Source organism: Cydia pomonella, chromosome 11 (assembly GCF_033807575.1).
Source record: "Cydia pomonella isolate Wapato2018A chromosome 11, ilCydPomo1, whole genome shotgun sequence".
NCBI classification, from domain to species: domain Eukaryota; kingdom Metazoa; phylum Arthropoda; class Insecta; order Lepidoptera; family Tortricidae; genus Cydia; species Cydia pomonella.
The window spans coordinates 21,335,751-21,356,700 of NC_084713.1; the positions used below are offsets into that span (position 1 = coordinate 21,335,751).

Consider the following 20,950-nt stretch of genomic DNA (forward strand, 5'->3'; position numbering starts at 1 on the left):
TGCATCCTGATAGGTGCTGCGTTCACATGACATACGAGTAGACGTAGGTTAGTAAAGCGGTAAAGGGTTAAGTAGAGACGTATAAACTACCTAGCTTACATAATTATTACAGGAGCCTCGTCTGCCAACAAACCACTCTGTGGTTTGGCAGAAGAATAATGTAAATAGTTATAATTAAGGCATGATACGTAAATAAACGTTTATTTTTTTAGTAGATTCGTAGGTAAGTTAATGCATGGAACATTGTTTTTTTTTTTTTTTTATCCTATGTCGGTGGCAAACAAGCATACGGCCCGCCTGATGGTAAGCAGTATCCGTAGCCTATGTACGCCTGCAACTCCAGAGGAGTTACATGCGCGTTGCCGACCCTAACCCCCTCCCGCCCCTCGTTGAGCTCTGGCAACCTTACTCACCGGCAGGAACACAACACTATGAGTAGGGTCTAGTGTTATTTGGCTGCGATTTTCTGTAAGACGGAGGTACTTCCCCAGTTGGGCTCTGCCCTAGATCTGGAATGACATCCGCTGTGCTGTTTTAGGTTGACGGTAAAATTATGTTTGAAAAGTTTTTAAAGGGTTTTTCATTTGTGGAACATAAAGAACTCAAGTCTATCATGATTAATTACGACAAAAAGCTGCTTGCTGCTGAGATTTTGCAACGACAAGTCAGTTAACTCGCAATGTGTGAGCCCTGATAAGTGAAACCTAATAACCATTGGGATTAGGCCTAGGGCTAAAGTGAATGTGCTCGTTGATTCATGTATCGACAATATGTATAATGTCCTCACATAATTTGTCCTTTCAGTCCCCACGTTGATTTGCTCCCACAATAGTTGAAGGTGGCGTCATTAAAATGTACATCAGTCAGCTGCAGATAAAACTGACCCTGATTCCCCGCATAGAAATTTATTTTAAGGGGGGGGGGGGATTGTAGTACCTTTTAAGATATTAAAGAAGCAGGTACACAAGCATAAGTTCAGTCAATATCTCCCATTTAGCTTGGGAGCCAGTGCTCACAGTTGCGTTTAAATTTCACTTCCTCATTCTAGCCACTTGGTTGGTCCACTAGCTCTTAAACTTGCCTCGACTGGTCAGTCCAAACGCGCCCTCTATGAGTTAATGTGTCGATACAAACTCAATGAGGGCGGGAATCATTAAAAGTTCAGCACTTCCAAGTTGGGCTTTCCTGGAGAGGCAATCGAACTTTGTGAAATCTGATATTGATTGAATATTAGTCTCAGTGGGTAACGCTCGCACCAATATAGGGTATTTTTAACCCACAACGCAAAAAAAGTCTGTCTATGGCATTGTAGCTCTCAAGCGGATGGCCCAATTTCGGTGCAATATTTGATTGTGAAAACGAGTTTCCTTGTGGTAGTTCTTAAATCTAAGCTATGTTTAATGAAGATCCAGCACTATGAAGAGTATCAGCTGTTTCTCAAAACGATGTACGGTAATTTTGGTATAAAATGATTTTTTTATTGGAGAAGGTGGTTTTTAAAATTTAGTCATACTTTGAGAAGAACAAGTTGAGGTCCTATTGAACATCTTTCAATATAGAACCACACTGAAAAAAATAGATAGCTGAACTGGTTTTGTAACTTTACTAAATAAATAAACTACGGTTATAAGAAAATAAACTTTGCATAAATTTACAAACTTATTTTGTAGTGTATACCCAGTACCTGAACACTGATAGCCAAACACGGTTTTGTAACATATAACACATAGTTCGCAAGTCCCAATTTTTGTGTAAACAGTAACCAAACTTTTGTTACAGTTGTGCAAACATTTCTTTCAGTGCAATATAACCCCGAAACAATGAATCATTTTGGTCGATCATAAAGTTAAATTGATATCATTTATGGAATTACCAATTTATTCGTGATTTCTAGCTTTTTTTTAATACTACGTCGGTGGCAAATAAGCATACGGCCCGCCTGATGGTAAGTAGTCTCCGTAGCCTATGTACGCCTTCAATTCCAGAGGAGTTACATGGCCGTTACCGACCCTAACACTCCGCACCCTCGTCGAGCTCTGGCAAACTTAATCACCGGCAGGAACACAACACTATGAGTAGGGTCTAGTGTCATTTGGCTGCGGTTTTCTGTAACGTGGAGGTACTTCTCCAGTTGGGCTCTGCTCTAGATCTGGAATGACATCCGCTCCTGTGCCCTACCACACAAAGCGAGATGACATTTACAACGCCCATACCTCTCTTGTAGACGTAGTTTAAGGACGCACCCGGGTCCAAATAGCCGCATAATACCAGTTCTGTAGTTCAATGTGACCCACATATTCGTCTCATAGAGTATGGCTATGGTTAGAGGAAACCAGGGCTCGGAACCGGTTTATTTTTAAATCCCAAAATAGCTTTACGTAGGACTGGATCATGTTTTTAAGCAACAACTTCGCATTATTAGATAGTCCCATTAAAATGTAATAATAAACCAAAGAACGAAAAATAACGTAATAATACCGGTATTTTTTGTATGAATAATAAACCGGTTCCGAGCCTTGGAGAAAACACTCTGTTATACGTAATGTAAGTAGTTAGTTACAGGTAATGTCCAAACCCTGGTTTGACAGGAGCAAAAATGAACTTCTGCTAGTCTTCTTCTTCTTCCTCCTCGCCTTTTCCCGTTACACGGGGTCGGCTTTCCTTATTCTGAATTTCCAGGCAGTTCTATTCTGAGCGTATTCCTTACGTCAGTTGAGGCTATCCATATCGTTCTCAATAGTTTTCGTCCATGAGGTAAGCGGTCTTCCTCGTCCTCTAATAGTTATGATGGATAGGCATTTTCTGATGATTTTGTAATATCACATCAATATCAAATTGTAATCAGAATTTTCAAAGTTGCAATGCCTCGCCTGTTCCTGTTCACTAATATCGACATTATGTTGAGTTTGTTCATAGTTTGTTAGTGATTCTTGGAGCAGTGATCCCGGAGCAGTTATTAGACTATTATTTATGTAATAGTAATATTTTTCTTAGCGTTATCTTAAGTAGATTAATAAGTTTCCTTGAAATAGAGCGCATTTTACCATGAGAAACTACAAATTAGCTCTTTATACATATAAATGATGGCAGATGGAATTCAGTGTTAGAACTTGGGAAATTTCCAATGTGGAAAAAAAAGTAGCCTATGTGGTGTATTCCCATCTGTGCCCGCCCCACGTGACTACCGCCATACAAGGGTATGTTTACGTATGTTTTTTGAACCCTCCCCCCTCCTTGTCACACATGGTCACATTTAGCAAACTCCTCACCACGTGACGTCACATTTTTGGCAATTTTGTTTTCAACGAAAACGGTAAATAGAATTAAAATTTCATCAAAATATTTTTGATAAAAGGAATATTAGTAATTTTATAACCCAAACCCAAAACTGATTAGGGGAGAAAATTTAAAAACGATTATCGTTCCAAAATACTTGTTATTTTACTGTGCAGCGAATAAAAATCTTTAAATACATATTCGGTTACCGATGCTGAAGTTAAAGTAACGTCACAAAGTTTGTGACTCCCCCCTCCCCCTTATCACAACATGTCACATTTTCTTGACCCCCTCCCTCCCTCTAAACGTGTGATGTAATTAATGGATGACCCCCAAGAGGCGGGCACAGATGGGAATGATTTGTATGTAGCGCCTATTCCCATCTGGTGGGAATATACCGCCTATGTCAGTCCCACAACGGGGATAAATCACTTTGTCAAAAAGTGTGCAAATAAATTAGGGCACTTGATTTTATATTGTCATAGATACAAATTCCGCCTTTCATCCGTAGATAGGATGCATATAATAGTACATTACGATACAAGTGCGAAAAATAGGAAATTCGAAACGAGTGGCGATAAATTAAAACACGACCGAAGGGAGTGTTTTAAATCGACACGAGTTGCGAATTACCTATTCGCACATGTATCGTACAACGTTTTACAGTACATATGGCCCTTTAAATGTTCGACACAGTAACGTAATATGCTACTTCTCGCACTAGTGCTATAAAGTAGCCCCATATGTACTGTAAATTAAATAACATATTGTATCCCAATTGATAAAGGCCTTTACAGAACTCAAGTCCCATGGCCACTTCTCGTGAAATGACAAAAGAAATAGAAACTTCCAGGTCGGCCCTCTTAAGTGCGCTACGTGAGAGAACCTTGGCGAAATAAGATAAAAGATAAAATAAGTATGTAGGTAGTCTGAGAGGCTTATTTTCTGAAGGTTATAGACAAAGAGACACGTCAATATCATGTAAAATAAATAATAAATAAATAAATATTATAGGACATTATTACACAAATTGACTAAGTCCCACAGTAAGCTCAATAAGGCTTGTGTTGAGGGTACTTAGACAACGATATATATAATATATAAATATTTATAAATACTTAAATACATAGAAAACACTCATGACTCAGGAACAAATATCCATGCTCATCACACGAATAAATGCCCTTACCAGGATTTGAACCCGGGACCATCAGCTTCGTAGGCAGGGTCACTACTCACTAGGCCAAACCGGTCGTCAAAGGACCGGTAGTCTTTTTCTAATGCTAAATAAATCGACCGAGAGCATGTCGGGCCATGCTCAGTGTTTGGTAGTTACCATTTTATTAGAACATGCCAAATGGCGGCTATTAATTAGTAAGTATGATGTAGGTATATTACAACTATTACAAGCATAAGTACCTTTGCAGCGCTTTGCACTTTGTACGTATTATTATTAAGAAGAGAAGATTATTTGCAATAATTCAAAATCAGCTGGACTGATCATGTTCGCTATAGTTTTCATTGAAAGTATTTACTAAGCTTTTGTGTCACGATTTCTTTCATATATTTTGGGGGACATGTTTTTTTTATCGGAGCGACTATTTCCGAAAATATTAACTTAATCAAAAAATGGTTATTGGAGACCCGTATTCGTTTTGAAAGACTTAACGATACACACTATTGGGTCAAAGCAAAAAAAAAACATTTTACAATACAAATCATGTTTATTGCACAACCTCAGAATAAATGTATATGGAAACACATATAATACATAAAGATAGAGGTAAACAACAGGCGGCCTTATCGCTACAGAGCGATCTCTTCCAGACAACCTTTAGGTAGTGGAGAAATGAAACTTTTAATTTAACTAATTAGGAGGTGCAAAAAAACTAAATTAAAACTAAATAGCAGTAGAGACAATACCTTTAAAATTTAAGTCTACAACAGTAAGACAATGCATATACATACATACTACTTACATAATTATATACCTACATATATACAATGCTATATTATTCTTGCCAAAAGTGATAACCAGTAACGCGGACGGAAGGAAGGAAGAGACGGATAATAATCTTTAAGATGGGTCATTTTGTATGTGAGGTACCCAAAATTTCTGTCGCCATGCATAATTAATGTCTCCTTGCCAAATTGCAGCTTCTACTTTCAACGTGTCTGGGTTAGCGTTGTTCATAACTATTCCAAATTTCAAATCGATAGCTTAAGTGGTTCTCGAGATATTTAGCTATGTGACAGACAGACAGACGGACAGACGGACAAAGTCGCACCATAACCTTTTGAACCTTTTTGGTACGGAACCCTAAAATATGCTATCTACTGGATCTATAAGCTACTCGAGGACTAGGTTGATTTAATGTAACATTGTCTTTTTAATTTTTCTTTATCGTAGCTAATTTCAAGTTGTCCTTTCGTTGAAAATACTGAAAATTTATTATAATTATCATTATAACGCTTCGAGCCTCGCGAAATATTAACTGAAAAATCTTTTCGATACATCAGAGATAGGACACGGCAAAGCCTTGAAGTGCCGTAGGCTGTTGTAAATCTTATAGGTAACTTATTGGAGAAATCTTCGTAACTTTTGGAAGATGTTTGGTTTTATGTAAGTAGTTCTGTTGTTGGTAGTTCCATCCTGAATTGGTTTTCATTACTCATAAACTCGCAGACTTATTGTTGGATATTTATATTTGATTAGGTGGGTAGGTATTACTATACATAAACGCCTTCTTGCAACGTTCCAGACACAGCAATTCTTCCTGAAAGGGAAATTTTTTATTTTGTTGCAGTCCTTTTCTTATTTCTCTTTTTTTATTTTATTTGAAGTGTAGATAAAGTTTTCTATTCTGTATAACATGAGCGCAATTTTACCGTATACGTATGTCCTACAAAACTTCCACTGAGTTCCAAAAACGTATGGAATTTTCGTAACTAAATGGGAATTTACGTACATTGTTTAGTTCAAAATTTGGATTTCGTGTCTATTTCGACCAGAATGAGGAGCTCCTTAAACCTATTAATTTTAATGAAAAGCTGATAAAAAATGGTCAAAAATATGGTATATATTTAATTGCCTAAAGTTATCCTTAGGCACCTATTATTTAAGTTTTGCATTTATAAAGGCTCTGGAGTTGCAGGCTACGGAGACTGCTTACCATCAAGCGGGCCGTATGCTTGTTTTCCACCGATGAAGTATATAAAAAAATGTTTATAAAGCTAATGTTTTATTAATGTAGTTAATTAGTTTAGTTTAGTTTGACGACCGGTTTGGCCTAGTGGGTAGTGACCCTGCCGATGAAGCTGATGGCCCCGGGTTCAAATCTTGGTAAGGGCATTTATTCGTGTGATGAGCATGGATATTTGTTCCTGAGTCATGGGTGTTTTCTACGTATTTAAGTATTTATAAATATTTATATATTATATATATCGTTGTCTAAGTACCCTAAACACAAGCCTTATTGAGCTTACTGTGGGACTTACTCAATTTGTGTAATAATGTCCTATAATATTTTTTTTTTATTAATGGAAATGGACACACAACCAAAATACGAAGAAAAAATCAAACCTAACAAACGTGGAACTGGGTGAAACTGCAATTTGAAGTTTCAAAGAACGAGTAGGAACTTTGCAGTCTTGCCTCGTGGCTTTCGAATAAACTGTGCGTACTCGGGCAGGCAAAAGCTAAAAGTTTCCATCGATTTTATGGAAAAGGAACTTCTAACACGCAATCTAAACTCTAAGAATACCCCGTAAGTTAGACTCCTGGAACTGACCGGCAATTCCTTTCTATCTCAAAAAAGCGGCCATGGGCGAGTCCGACTCGCCCATGAAGGGTTCCGTACTATTTATGACGTATTAAAAAAAACTACTTACTAGATCTCGTTCAAACTAATTTCCGGTGGAAGTTTGCATGGTAATGGATATCATATATTTTTTTTAGATTTTTCATTCTGTTATTTTAGAAGTTACGGGGGGAGACACATTTTACCACTTTGGAAGTGTCTCTCGCGCAAACTATTCAGTTTAGAAAACAATGATATTAGAAACCTCAATATCATTTTTAAAGACCTATCCATAGATACCCCACACGTATGGGTTTGATGAAAAAAGATTTTTTGAGTTTCATGGGGAACCCCCAAAATTTATTGTTTTTTTTTTCTATTTTTGTGTAAAAATCTTAATGCGGTTCATAGAATACATCTACTTACCAAGTTTGAACAGTATAGCTCTTATAGTTTCGGAAAAAAGTGGCTGTGACATAATCGGACAGACAGACGGACATGACGAATCTATAAGGGTTCCGTTTTTGCCATTTGGCTACGGAACCCTAAAAAGAAAAAGATTATTATTCCAATTCCGAATTTGTTAGTCATTGTATTATTTCCCCTTACATCGTGACCGTATGTTTTTTTTATTGTTCCCATTTTTAAAATCGTAGATAACAATTACAAATAAAGGATGTCTTATAATTACTTTTATATTTCACAGGCCGAAGAAGGTTTGGTGGTCCGGCTTCGCTTTGAAGCGGTGCGGCTGCCGTGTGCCGGACAAGCATTGAGGGCTCGCGACGGCGATTCGCTTGGGTCTCCACTTCTGGCTTCTTGGGATGGACCGGACAGCTCTGCCGTGGTAAGATACTCCAAGGTTTGCTTTGATTCGAAGCGGTACGGCTGCTGTGCAAGCGTTGAGAACTCCAGATGGCGACTCGCTTGGTTCTTCTCTGCTCGCTTCTTGGGATGGACCGGACCGGACAGCTCTGCCCTGGTAAGATACTCGTACAGTCGCCACTAGATATATAAAAGCAGCCAAACTGCTCAATATCTGCACAGGCTTACTTTGACGCATTGATTGCCCAGAGTTTAGTTGCAATTTTGTGAACATATTGGCCGCGTCGATATATCTGATGGCGTCTGTACATACCTTCCCATTTAACAACCAATTATATGCTGATGGAAAATTTCATACCAGATAATATAGTAAGAAATCCATTGGAAAATCTCAAAACTTTCCTAGTTCTTCCTTTTATACCTGTCCTGTAAATTTCCAGAAGTCATCCAACTTTTCAGATCAGAAACTTTCCGCATCTATAATTATGAATAGAAAATAGTTCAAAATTCAAAACTCAAAATTCAAAAATTTATTCTGCAAGTAGGCCTCAAGGGCTCTTTTACAAATCAATACAACATTTATAGTAACATCATATAGTGACATGAAAAATACATAACAACATTTATAAATACAACAACCAATACCCGGGTAAACATTACATTATAATAATCTTAAAATAAATAATTACTACAATACAATAGAGATGTATAGTCTCTATGGTTAAAAACACATTAAATCTGGAGATGTAAAAGGTCCCCAATGTCAGAGTACTAACATAGTAGTACTGTTAACCTCTTAGTAGGAACTTAATGATTATATTTCCCAGGTTGGAGACGTGGAAACCACGACAGACAGCAGCGGCGCAATCGAGATCGCCGGCGGCGGGCACATCCTGGTAGAACTGCGGTCGGGGGAAGCGAAGAATCAGGCGGATCAGAACTGTGCGGGAGGGTTTCTGGCACACGCTTCGCAGATCGGTAGGTGTAATATGGTTCAGTATGGTAATGATGCGCTTGGCCTTCGATTGACGCCCTAGTTATGCTAAGGATAGCCTAACATGGTATAGGATAACAGTAGCGAGGTGTACCATGTAGTAGGGTACATCCTCGTAGAACTTCAGTCGGGTGAAGCGAAGAATCAAGCAGATTAGACGGGCGGCTTTCTGGCACACGCTTTGCAGATCGGTAGGTGTATGGTGATTCAGTATAGGGCTTGGTAAGGTGTTGACCCTGGCGGAAGCCCTCATTATGCTACGTATAGCCTCACATGATATGGGAAGAGAGCTGCGAGCCGATCGGATCGCTGACAATGGGCACATACACGCACTCTAAATAGGAGACATCAGCATGATATCGTTCATAAAATAGTTATTTACGATACAAGTGCGAAAAATAGGAAATTCGAAACGAGTGGCGATATATTAAAACACGACCGAAGGGAGTGTTTTAAATCGACACGAGTTTCAAATTATCTATTCGCACGTGAATCGTACACCGTTTTACAGTACATATGGCTTTTTAAAGTTTCGACATATGCACGCGTGCGGGAAAGTAGTACCATATGTACTGTAAAATATATTTAGAGATTTGTACGCGCATGTTACGATAGCCGCAAGCCAAACTCCGTAGATATTTTCGAAAATTCGTTTAAAATAGACTGAAAACTGTGACAACTTTGCTATTGTAAGATAGATTGGAAGTGATAAATGCTAGTATCACTTTTTTTTGGAGGTACTTCCCCAGTTGGGCTCTGCTCTAGATCTGGTCATCATCCACTGGCTGTGCCCTACCACACAAAGCGAGATGACATTCACAATGCCCATACCTCTCTTATGGACGCAGTTTAAGGACGTACCCGGGTCCGACTTCCAATCTATCTCACAATTCATTGTATAAAGTCTACACTATACTTATAGTCATTTTAACGCTATAAAGTCACTTTCTTTGTTTTTACTTCTAAACTTATGCAAAAGCATAGACGATATGGAAAGCGTCTCTGCTTTAATCATTATTTTATAATCCTTATTAAAATCATTTGAGATCAATTCGAGATTTAATAAGAGTTCAATTAGCGTCATATCGTCCCTTACCCTTTCGGTTCACCGCACTAAACGAAATCAAACCGGCCTCGTTACTCTTATTCTGTTTCACGGGTCGAATCAGTGTCCGATGTGCGGCCACTGTGAGTAATGTATCTGAAAATTACGAGATATACGCTATTATTTATTACTGTTTTGGCCTTCTTCTATGATATGATATGATTTATTTATCTCACAATATACAATTTCACTTAAAACTACTCGTGGTAAATTCTTAGGAATTTATATTGTGATTGTCAGTTTGTCTTACTTTATATTGCTGAGAGGATGGACAGCCCTATTCTTATTCACTGGATGTCTCTGCATGCCATTTCAAATTGTAATTATACTTTCTACTAACACACTTAGCCGTAAGTCATTACTAACATAATATGGATGTTTTTGTCCGAAATAAATGCTTTCATTTCATTTATATATAAATAGGAAAAACATGTGACAATTAATAATTCATTTAAAATGACTAAAGTCTTTAAATTCACCAAGAACGGGTCGTCATTGAGGTAGAAAATAAATAGTTACAGTTACAGAAATAATGTCAGCATAAGAAATAATGTCACCATTAGGGTCGTTATTAAGCTAACAAAGAAGTAAATTACAGTGAATCTTAAAATACAGATGTCGACAATATGCTTCCTATTTAATTAAATGTAAACATTAATATGTTTTATGTATATATAACTGTATATATAACTCCGTATAAAATAAATAAAGTCTAAGAAATAAATTGCCCTGAAAAATAAAGAAAAAATATGCTCAAACAGATGGCGATACCGTTTGATATTCATCATATTATGAAAATATATACGTGAAGAAACATGGGCCAAATAGCCATATGTCATTCTAAGAGTTTTAGTCCTGAGTCGAAAGATGGCAGCAAATCTGGTTGACTACAAGATGTACAATACGCCTCTATACTCAATTATCTTTGGTTTTAGTTATATCTACGGTTGTTGTTATTCAGAATACCAATATATATATATATTGCTTGTTTCTGCCCGCGATTTCGCCGCCAATGATGATAATGTTTGATAAAAATTATCCTTTGTCCTTTCCAGGCTTCAAACTGTCACCTGTCAACTGTCGAATTTCATCTAAATAGGTTCAGCAGTTTAAACGTACTTTCATTTTAGGTGTTAATATTAGTAGGGATATGGAAGAAATTGCACTTCCCAATTCACTTAGTTAAATTAAAACATATGAAACAACCTCTGGAGTCGCAGGCGGCCATAGGCTGCGGTGACTGCTTACCATCAGGCGGGCCGAGCTGAGCATGTTATACGACGTAGAAGACAAAGGGGCATGCCACAATGCGTCCAATTCGCACGTCCCTCCGAAGTTTGAGCGAGACAACGCTATGCGCGTATTATAACGACATCCCGCTCGCACGTCGAAGCGATGTGCGAATCAGACGCAGTATATCATGCCCCTATAGCAGCCTAGAATTATAACGGCTAATGCGTCATGGGTAAACATGGCATTTAAAAACACCTTTTACCTCACGATTCAAACAATATGAAATCAAAAGAATGCTTATTGGTCTACATTACGCACCCGTATTAAAAAAATCTTTCTTGTATTTGAATACTAAGGCAGAAAATATTTATGCTAATTGTAGGTCATCTTATCATTGGAGGAAAATAAAAAGCAATGTGATACCCCAGATATTAACGGTAATGGAATTTCTTTTTCTTCTCTCTGGAAATGTAATTGGTGTAATTTTAGATGTTGCTATCCAGTTGAAGTGCCTTCAGATATGAATTAATATTTCTTTAGACTCAAATGCAAAGACATTATGCAACAGCATAACGGCTATGCTGAAACAGAGACGACTCCGTTGGCTAGGACACGTTCATAGAATGGACCCTAACAGATTGCCACGTGAATTCATGCTCGGACAGATTGCCGACACTAAAGACCGGTCGACCCGTACTCCGTGTCAAGGATTCCTGTAATCGCGACATATTTAAATGGCTTCAACATAGCGGTTAACTGTTGGGAAGAACGTGCGGAGATGAGACTGGACTGGCGTCGTAACCTACGGGAAGGTATGGTAAAGTATGAAGAGCTCAAGTTGGACTACCTCAAGCAGAAACGACATCGCAGAGCTGCTGGACCCCAGGAGTCAAGACACATCTGTGATCGATGCGGCAAGAAATGCCGCTCGGCCATTGGCCTATACAGTCATCACGTTCGATGTAGGTTGTAAACTAATTCCTCAAAATACCTCCTTATCCGATGCAATTATCATATGCAAAGATGCTATGGCCAATATTTTTTTATTTTAACAACAAAATTACACAGCATTACAGTATATACTAATGCACTGCGAAATTTAGGACAGAAAGTATATAAATAAATACACATCAGGTACAGAATACAATCTGGGACTAGGTAGGTCAATATTATTTTAAGTTATATATCCGTACACAAATAGAAGGGTATTGATCCTTAAATTGTGTTATACATGAAAAATAGAATTACAAAACACAGGAGAACCTTAATAACTAACTGAGGACGGACGGTCATCCATTGCCTCACAATGGTTTTTGCATTGCTCACAAATTTGCCTCCAACTACTGGCAAAAAGATCGCAGTCTGGAGCCGACTGGAGAAGTGCGTTGATGTAGTGCAAAGCACGAACCAGTGGTGATTGCCTGTACGCCTTCGTGCGCGCTTTAGGAGCCGCAAGTAAGTCGCGATTACGAGGCCTAAAATTGAACTTTGCGACGGACAGAGAAGGGATGAGGAGGCGTACCAGCTGTGAGACCAGCTGAGGGCAGTCTGAATCTCCACGTAATATTCTGCACGCGCCGATCATAAGTGCATAATTACGCCTCACTTCTAAGGAGTTACAACCCAGAGTTCCAAGTAAATATTTTGTCGGGTAAAGGAAAGGATAATACCCATAGACTTTTTTAAATAAAAATATCAGAAAAGTCTTTTGGATTTTCTCCAGAAGCAAAGCGTAAGTGACCTCATGGGGGTTCCACACCACAGACGCTGCCTCCAGTTTACTCCTAACTAGAGAGGTATAAACAATCTTGATAACAATCGCGTTGTCAAAATCACGAACGTTACGGATGACAAATCCCAATCTCCGATAGCATTCGGTAGCTAGGGTTCTCATATGAGCATGAAAGTTAAGATGCGGGTCAAATATGACACCTAGGTCTTTAATAGTGTCAACGCGGTTAATTAATTTCGTTCCTAACATGTTATTACCAACTAGCGGACTACGAGATCGGCTAAAAGACATCACAGAGCACTTCTCAGGGTGAATAATCAGTTTGTTTGAGATACTCCATTCATATACCCTGTTAATATCTTCCTGGAGCGATTCAATGTCAGAAAGTTGTAGTAGACCATAAACAAGCTTTAGGTCGTCGGCGTAAAGAAGACATCGCGCACATCCAGGGAGAGACGCCAAGTCGTTGATCATAACGCCGAACAGAAAAGGACCTAGAATTGAACCCTGGCTTACTCCGGAGCGAGTATGGTAGGAATCGGAGACGAAGCATCAGTGCTGCACGTACTGCTGCCTATCGCATAGATAACTCGCAAAAAAACCGGAGCAGTTTTGGCGAGAAACCGATGTTACATAGCTTCCTCAGTAAGTATATCGTTATCTACGCGATCAAAGGCTTTTTTAAAATCAAAGTACAGCACGTCTACCTGTATCCCCCTATCCAAATGCTCAGAGATAGAGTCTACTAGGGTTAAAAGGTTGGTCTCGACAGAACGCCTGGGCCTAAAACCATGCTGAGCGTCACAGAGATAGGGCTGCACTAGGGAGGCTATATGCTTGTTTATGATAGATTCAAACAACTTTGCAATAGAGGAAAGAATCGCTATGGGACGATAGTTTTCAACCTTGGTTGCTTCGCCTGACTTAGGAATCGGCCGTACCCGTGTTACCTTCCAGTGACTCGGGTACTCCCCAGCAGGTAGGGCTAGGTTGAAAATGTGGCATATAGGTAGCACAACCTAGTCTTTGCAACCCTTTAGAATGTACGCCGGGATAGCATCAGGACCCAATGAGCTTTGAGGCTTCAGACAAGCTATGCCAGATTTCACATCCTGAAGGGATATTGTGCCGATATGAATCAAATTAGCAGTGTTCGACCGATCTTGTTCAATGGTTTTAGAGGGGTCAAGTAATGGTACACAAGGAAGGAAGACACTCGAGAAGAAGTTTGCAAAAGCCTGAGCCGCCTCTACACCCTCATAATAATGAGACTCAGTAGTTTTAAGGAGAGTTGATTCAAATGACGTATATCCGGTACGGTAGTTTATATTTTGTACATAAGCTCCATGTAGTAATGACAGCAACTTTTATGACCGTATTTATATTTATATAGTTATTATCATCTAGTTTCGAAGAGAAAACGGATTTAGGGGATATAGTTATTCAATGCAACAAACGTTTCATTAGCCGACACCTACAGCTTTTATTCAACTTATTAATTTAATTCTTTAACATTCCATAGTATATAATCAAGATTGTGAGTTCAAACCTCCTTGACGCTCAATGATTTTAATCATTCGGTTTAATAAAAATACAATTATTATCAAAATGATGTTGTTCATATCCTACATTACGAAATGACGTATTAATTTCCTTCTCAGAACCGATCCGCAATGTGTCAGCGGCGTGGGCATCGATCGGCGTGGGTCCGGTGTGGCTCGGCGCCGGTGGCGGTGCCAGGGCGGCGGCGTTGGCCTTAGCTGCTGCCGCCGCGTTGGCTGCATTAGGATTGGCGCTGCATTCGGCTAGACGGACCACGCCTTACCAAAGGGCGGCGGATAAAGAATCACTTACGGATAGCGATGGTATGAATTGCTTGTAAATTTAGCAGCCTAGGCTGTAAGTTCAGATGTGTTGACATTAGCTTTATCAGCCGCTTTAGCAACATAATAATTCGATCTGTATAATGACGGCTGTACACTCATCCAGAGCCTCTAGTCGACAGTCTCGGCCCCGCTACGATCCAATCGGAGAAGCGCGAGACGAGACGAGGAAGAGCGAGACCAGTATATACACACTCGTTCTCGGCCTGTCTCAGGGTGTCCCAACAAGTGTGTAAAGCCCGTTTCACAGTGCATTACACGCTGGAAGAGTTTCTGTCTTTCTTAAAAAACCTTGGAATTTGTAAGCATACGTAAGTTCCTCAATTACAAAAAGGCCATTTGTTGTCATTCTTTTGATACCCGTACACTGAACAGGGATGCCTCTGTCTAGTAGACGGACGGGCCATCGATGGGTGAGGGGGATATTCAGCCTGGCATACGCTAGGCCAAATATCAATGAGTCTCAGAATTCCCACGATAAAAAGCGGCCAAGTGCGAGTCGGACTCGCGCATGAAGGGTTCCGTACCATTTAAGACGTATTAAAAAAAAATCTACTTGCTAGATCTTGTTCAACATTTTACCACTTTGGACACACATTTTACCACTTTGGAACTGTCTCTCGCGCAAACTATTCAGTTTAGAAAAAAATGATGTTAGGAACCTAAATATCATTTTTGAAGACCTATCCATAGATACCCCACACGTATGGGTTTGATGAAAAATTTTTTTTTTTAATTTATTGACGTATTAAAAAAAAAACTATTCACTAGATCTCGTTCAAACCAATTTTCGGTGGAAGTTTGCATGGTAATGTATATCATATATTTTTTTTAGATTTTTCATTCTGTTATTTTAGAAGTTACAGGGGGGGGGGGGGGACACACATTTTTTCACTTTGGAAGTGTCTCTCGCGCAAACTATTCAGTTTAGAAAAAAATGATATTAGAAACCTAAATATCATTTTTGAAGACCTATCCATAGATACCCCACACGTATGGGTTTGATGAAAAAATTTTTTTTTTTTAATTTTTATGACGTATTAAAAAAAAACTACTTACTAGATCTCGTTCGAACCAATTTTCGGTGGAAGTTTGCATGGCAATGTATATCATATATTTTTTTTAGATTTTTCATTCTGTTATTTTAGAAGTTACAGGGGGGGGACACACATTTTTTCACTTTGGAAGTGTCTCTCGCGCAAACTATTCAGTTTAGAAAAAAATGATATTAGAAACCTAAATATCATTTTTGAAGACCTATCCATAGATACCCCACACGTATGGGTTTGATGAAAAAAATTTTTTTTTTAAATTTTTATGACGTATTAAAAAAAAACTACTTACTAGATCTCGTTCGAACCAATTTTCGGTGGAAGTTTGCATGGCAATGTATATCATATATTTTTTTTTGATTTTTCATTCTGTTATTTTAGAAGTTACAGGGGGGGGGACACACATTTTTTCACTTTGGAAGTGTCTCTCGCGCAAACTATTCAGTTTAGAAAAAAATGATATTAGAAACCTCAATATCATTTTTAAAGACCTATCCATAGATACCCCACACGTATGAGTTTGATGAAAAAAGATTTTTTGAGTTTAAGTTCTAAGTATGGGGAACCCCCAAAATTTATTGTTTTTTTTCTATTTTTGTGTGAACATCATAATGCGGTTCATAGAATACATCTACTTACCAAGTTTGAACAGTATAGCTTTTATAGTTTCGGAAAAAAGTGGCTGTGACAGAATCGGACAGACAGACGGACATGACGAATCTATAAGGGTTCCGTTTTTTGCCATTTGGCTACGGAACCCTAAAAATGGAGGTGCGATTTTGGTCTACAATCTATTCTGTGTCTTTGGGCGAATGATGTAGTCATGTGATTTATTGATATAATTTTTAGACCTGTCTGGAACAGACTACAGACGAGACTAACGAGAACTGTTTTGCCACAGCATGCTCGGCATCGCTAGAGCTCGGAGCTGCTACATCAGGCTCTCGCAGCACCCTGCTTTCCGAAGTCGTCGGTGGCAGTGTTTCTCTGCGAAGACTTTTGCCTTCAGGACGGACGAGGCATACCAGGCTGAGGGATTCGGATAGGGCGTCGGAGAAAGAGCAAAGGTAAAAACATTAGTAACTTTCGTGTATTGCGTGGATTCTAGGCGCCTTTAAATAGTAACCTGCTTTTCAAAGTTGTCGGAGGCAGTATTTCTCTGCAGAGGCTGCTGCCTTTAGGACGGACACGGCATACCAGGCGGAGAGACTCGGATCGAACGTCGAAGAAGGAGCACAGAGGGACTGTAACCTGTATTTATTGTGTGCCGTATTATCCTGCTATCCGAAGATGGAGGCAGCGTTTCTCTGCGAAGGCTGCTGCTTTCAGGATGGACGCGGCATTCCAGAATGAAAGACTCGGGTAGGGCCTCGGAGAAGGAACAAAAGATACTTTACTCACCACTGAGTAATTCAAAAATTGTGTTCCAAGCATTTCCCTCTATAACTTTTTGAGCATTCGTTGGCCGGCCTACTGATAAAATTCCTCAAATAAATAATACATAAATATCCCCAATTCACCAATCAAACTAACGACCTCTCGTGTAACTGAGACGTGCGCCAACAAAGACACTTCAAACCCATTCGTTGATATTAACAAGTGCCATACTAATTACTCAATGAATACAACCCTCCAATTCCAAGCACTCATTATCTTCTTTTGAAAGGGAATTCTGTTTTGTTTTCAATTAACTAAAAGCCAGAAACCCATTAAGTCATAAAAGTGAAACCCCTTTATTGCAAAATTGATCATATTCCTTGTAGGTTAAAGTTGATAATCGCCAGTCACGAACTGTGACTAAATGCTTTTTTTAAGTAAATTAATAGTAGTTTTCGTATGAAGATGTTAGGCACAAGTTTACTTCCGGGTTTTTCGGAACTGGAAACAAAAATATAAATGCGAGTATTTTCGTGAAATTATGATCAGTCACCTCATTTTCACTGAAGTAAAAGTTGCTTAAAGTAAAAGCCTATCCATCATATATTAATTTAAGTCTTAATATAATGTTAGGTACATTTTATTTTATCATTCCCGCAATTTCTGAGTGATTTAGGCGAGACTTTGTGAATATTTTTGTAAGTTAGATGCAATATTTTATCTCAATTTTCAGTGTCGGCGTCAGAACTACCAACTGATTTGCCGTTGAAATGTTTCAAATATTACGATAAATCCACATGGACGAATTTCCGTAATTTTACATATTTTTGTATGGGGATCGATTTATTTCCTCTTTTACATAATAAAAGTTTCCTGCAATTCGATTACTGTGAATTTTTCCTGAAATTTGATTCCTAGTTGCCATTGTTACGTCTCCTGTGTCACACTTTGAACCAGAATATAAATAAATTAAAAAAATATAATACGGACATTATAATTATTAACATAGGTTTAGTAATATATTAGGTAATAAGTTACTAATATAATATGGAAATTTAATTCTGATTAATTTTAATTTATTTACACAAATTTATTGACTAAGTCCCGTAAGTAAGCTCAATAAGGCTTGTGTTGAGGGTACTTAGATAACGACATATATAATTTATAAATACTTAAATACATAGAAAACACCCATGACTCAGGGACAAATATCCGTGCTACACAAATAAATGCCTTTACCAGGATTTCAAGCCGGGACCATCGTCAGACCGGCGACCTTCATAGGCAGGGTCACTACCCACAAGGCCAGACCGGTCGTCAAACTGTTATATATAGCTTCTTAAGTCACCAAGTTTACTTTTGTTTTTTAAAACCTTGTCTTATTAAATAAAAGTAAAAATTACAACAGTGGCTTGAGGACTCAGGTCATCCAGGCGTTTTATTTAGGCGATTAATATTTTTAATTTCTATATTTTTAAGTATTTACACTACTATATATCAAATTAAAAACTGAAATAAATGTTATAGACTAATAAAGAAAAAGTAACTAAGTCGGGGGTGGGCGCTCGGTCGGTCGATCAGTGGGGGAACTGGTCGGTGGCCGAGGATTGGTTGGTTAGTCTAGGTGGACTTTGTCACTTTTTAGTATATTACATCTATTTCAGTTAATTAATCCAAACACAATCTTATCCAAAGGCTGGACGAAGACGAACCAACGGACACGGAAGAGCAGGACAACGCGAGCGAAGGCAGCGCACACAGCGCAGCAAGCGATGCCACCATAACCCCAGAATCCGCTGCAAGCGCGCCCGCGGGACAAACTAGTGTTAGCGCTATGACACACTCACCGTTGAAGAGGTCCCAGACTATGGCTGATACACCACAGGTATCAAATCCTTCTTCTTTATCGTATCCTCATATCTGTGGACAATCTTTATCTTCACTGGTGCTTTTGGGTCCGGTGAAGTATGTAATGTGAGCTCCTAAGGCAACACGAGAGTCCATATTAAGACCAGAAACGATTCTAACATTCATCTATCTAATAACGCGTAGTGTGGGTGGTAGGTTCATTAAATTGCCTTTCTTTGAAATGAATAATCGATCGAAAATTTTCAAAATTATCAGGAGTTTATATTTTAAAGAGAAACCCTTGGGGATGACTCGCGTTAGACCGGGCCGAGTCCGGGCCGGAGCTTCCGGTGCTTCGTTTTCTATGGGAAGTGTCACCTAATCACCGGTCATATGTCATAGAAAAGTAAGCGCTGAAAGCTCCGGCCCGGACCTGGTCCGGTCTGACGTGAGTCATACTTTAGTTAACATTAAACTATTTTTTTATTAATCTTAGGTCACATCTCCGCCTCTACCGTCAACGAGCGAGACAGTAACAGAGGACCTGAGCACAAGCGTCACCAGTGTGAGCGAGAGGGACTCTTGCAGTGAAAAGGACAAAGATAGCTTGTTGGACAGAAGCGCAAGCAGAGCATCTTCTTCGTCCGCTGCTACACTGACAAACGTAAGTAACGTAATAAGTATTCTAAGCATTATCCCGGCATTATACTGCAGGTCCAGGACAGTTTCTTTAGGTATCCAGGGAGCTTAAGTCCGCTCCGTCCGAAATCCTAGAGCAACCTCTTCTCAAGAATTGGCACAGAAATTGGATTTTTACGATACTGCCTGGCCTTGCAACACAGAAGGTAAATTTCACTTCATTGGAATTTTTGGATATAAGCAGCCCCCAAGTGTCTTGGAAGACATTTTGGAGCATTCCACGAAATTTTTTACGGTTGTCCCGTATAAACGCGAATTTCCTGAAGATTTGTAGTTACAGGATTTTTTTTTCTGTCACAATAGATACAAAAATCCTCAGTTAAATTATCATCGATGTTAAAAAAATATAGTTAATATTCTCAAATCAAAATGTGTCTGTACAGGACGGCTCATCAGCTCAGCCCAAACCTTTACTAAGTGGTAGGTCCTGTACTCCAATTTGCTTCCAAAAAATGTAGCCTTATTTTATCAACATGATTTCTTAGTTAAACATCATCACGAACCATATCCAGGATCTTTTTGTCTTTTGGATCCTTTCAATAGGAATTTGTAAATAAGCAGTCATATAACTTTTCGAACACCATTTCTCAGTCAACATTAACACCTTTTACATTATATCTTTTCTTCCGCAGGGTTGGTACTCGCCAGCTCTGAGTGGCGTATCCGCCGCTCGGATCCGCGACAACCCAAAACACAACAAGGAGAGCTGCAACCGTCGGCTGCTTCGGTCTGATCTCAGTCTCACCTCGCATCCTGAGATGGAGATTGATTATTATGATTATGAAGTTAATAACGCAGGTGAGACAAACTGTATAAACGTCTACCAAATAATAAATAATTGACGTATAATATTTGTATATATTTATATTTTTTATCAATACCTTACCGAACTTAAGTTGTTTGTTAAGCGAATTATAATCACAAACAATGTGTTCTTGCTGTCTGAAGACACGATTGTTAAATGACATTTTATTTGCAGGTTCAGTACCTGGCTCGTACCTAGGAATGGACCCTGCTTTCCTGGTCTGGATCCCTCCTATAGAAGAAGGAGACATTATCAAAGAAATAGATGAAAGCAAGATACCTATTTATGAGGTAAATGTTTTATTTCGTTTTCCTTTTGATC

At 38.8% G+C, this 20,950-nt stretch overlaps 1 protein-coding gene across 1 annotated transcript in view; it reads left to right on the forward strand.

Annotated features, from left to right (window-relative positions):
* LOC133522492 (uncharacterized) overlaps positions 1 to 20,950 on the forward strand; it is a 440,383-nt gene that overhangs the window by 417,639 nt on the left and 1,794 nt on the right. The window contains exons 12-19 of the mRNA XM_061857844.1: positions 7,783 to 7,923; positions 8,729 to 8,879; positions 14,627 to 14,830; positions 16,802 to 16,967; positions 18,973 to 19,162; positions 19,622 to 19,789; positions 20,457 to 20,622; positions 20,804 to 20,919. Of these exons, the coding sequence (XP_061713828.1) occupies positions 7,783 to 7,923; positions 8,729 to 8,879; positions 14,627 to 14,830; positions 16,802 to 16,967; positions 18,973 to 19,162; positions 19,622 to 19,789; positions 20,457 to 20,622; positions 20,804 to 20,919 (1,302 nt within the window). The remainder of the gene's footprint in view (positions 1 to 7,782; positions 7,924 to 8,728; positions 8,880 to 14,626; positions 14,831 to 16,801; positions 16,968 to 18,972; positions 19,163 to 19,621; positions 19,790 to 20,456; positions 20,623 to 20,803; positions 20,920 to 20,950) is intronic.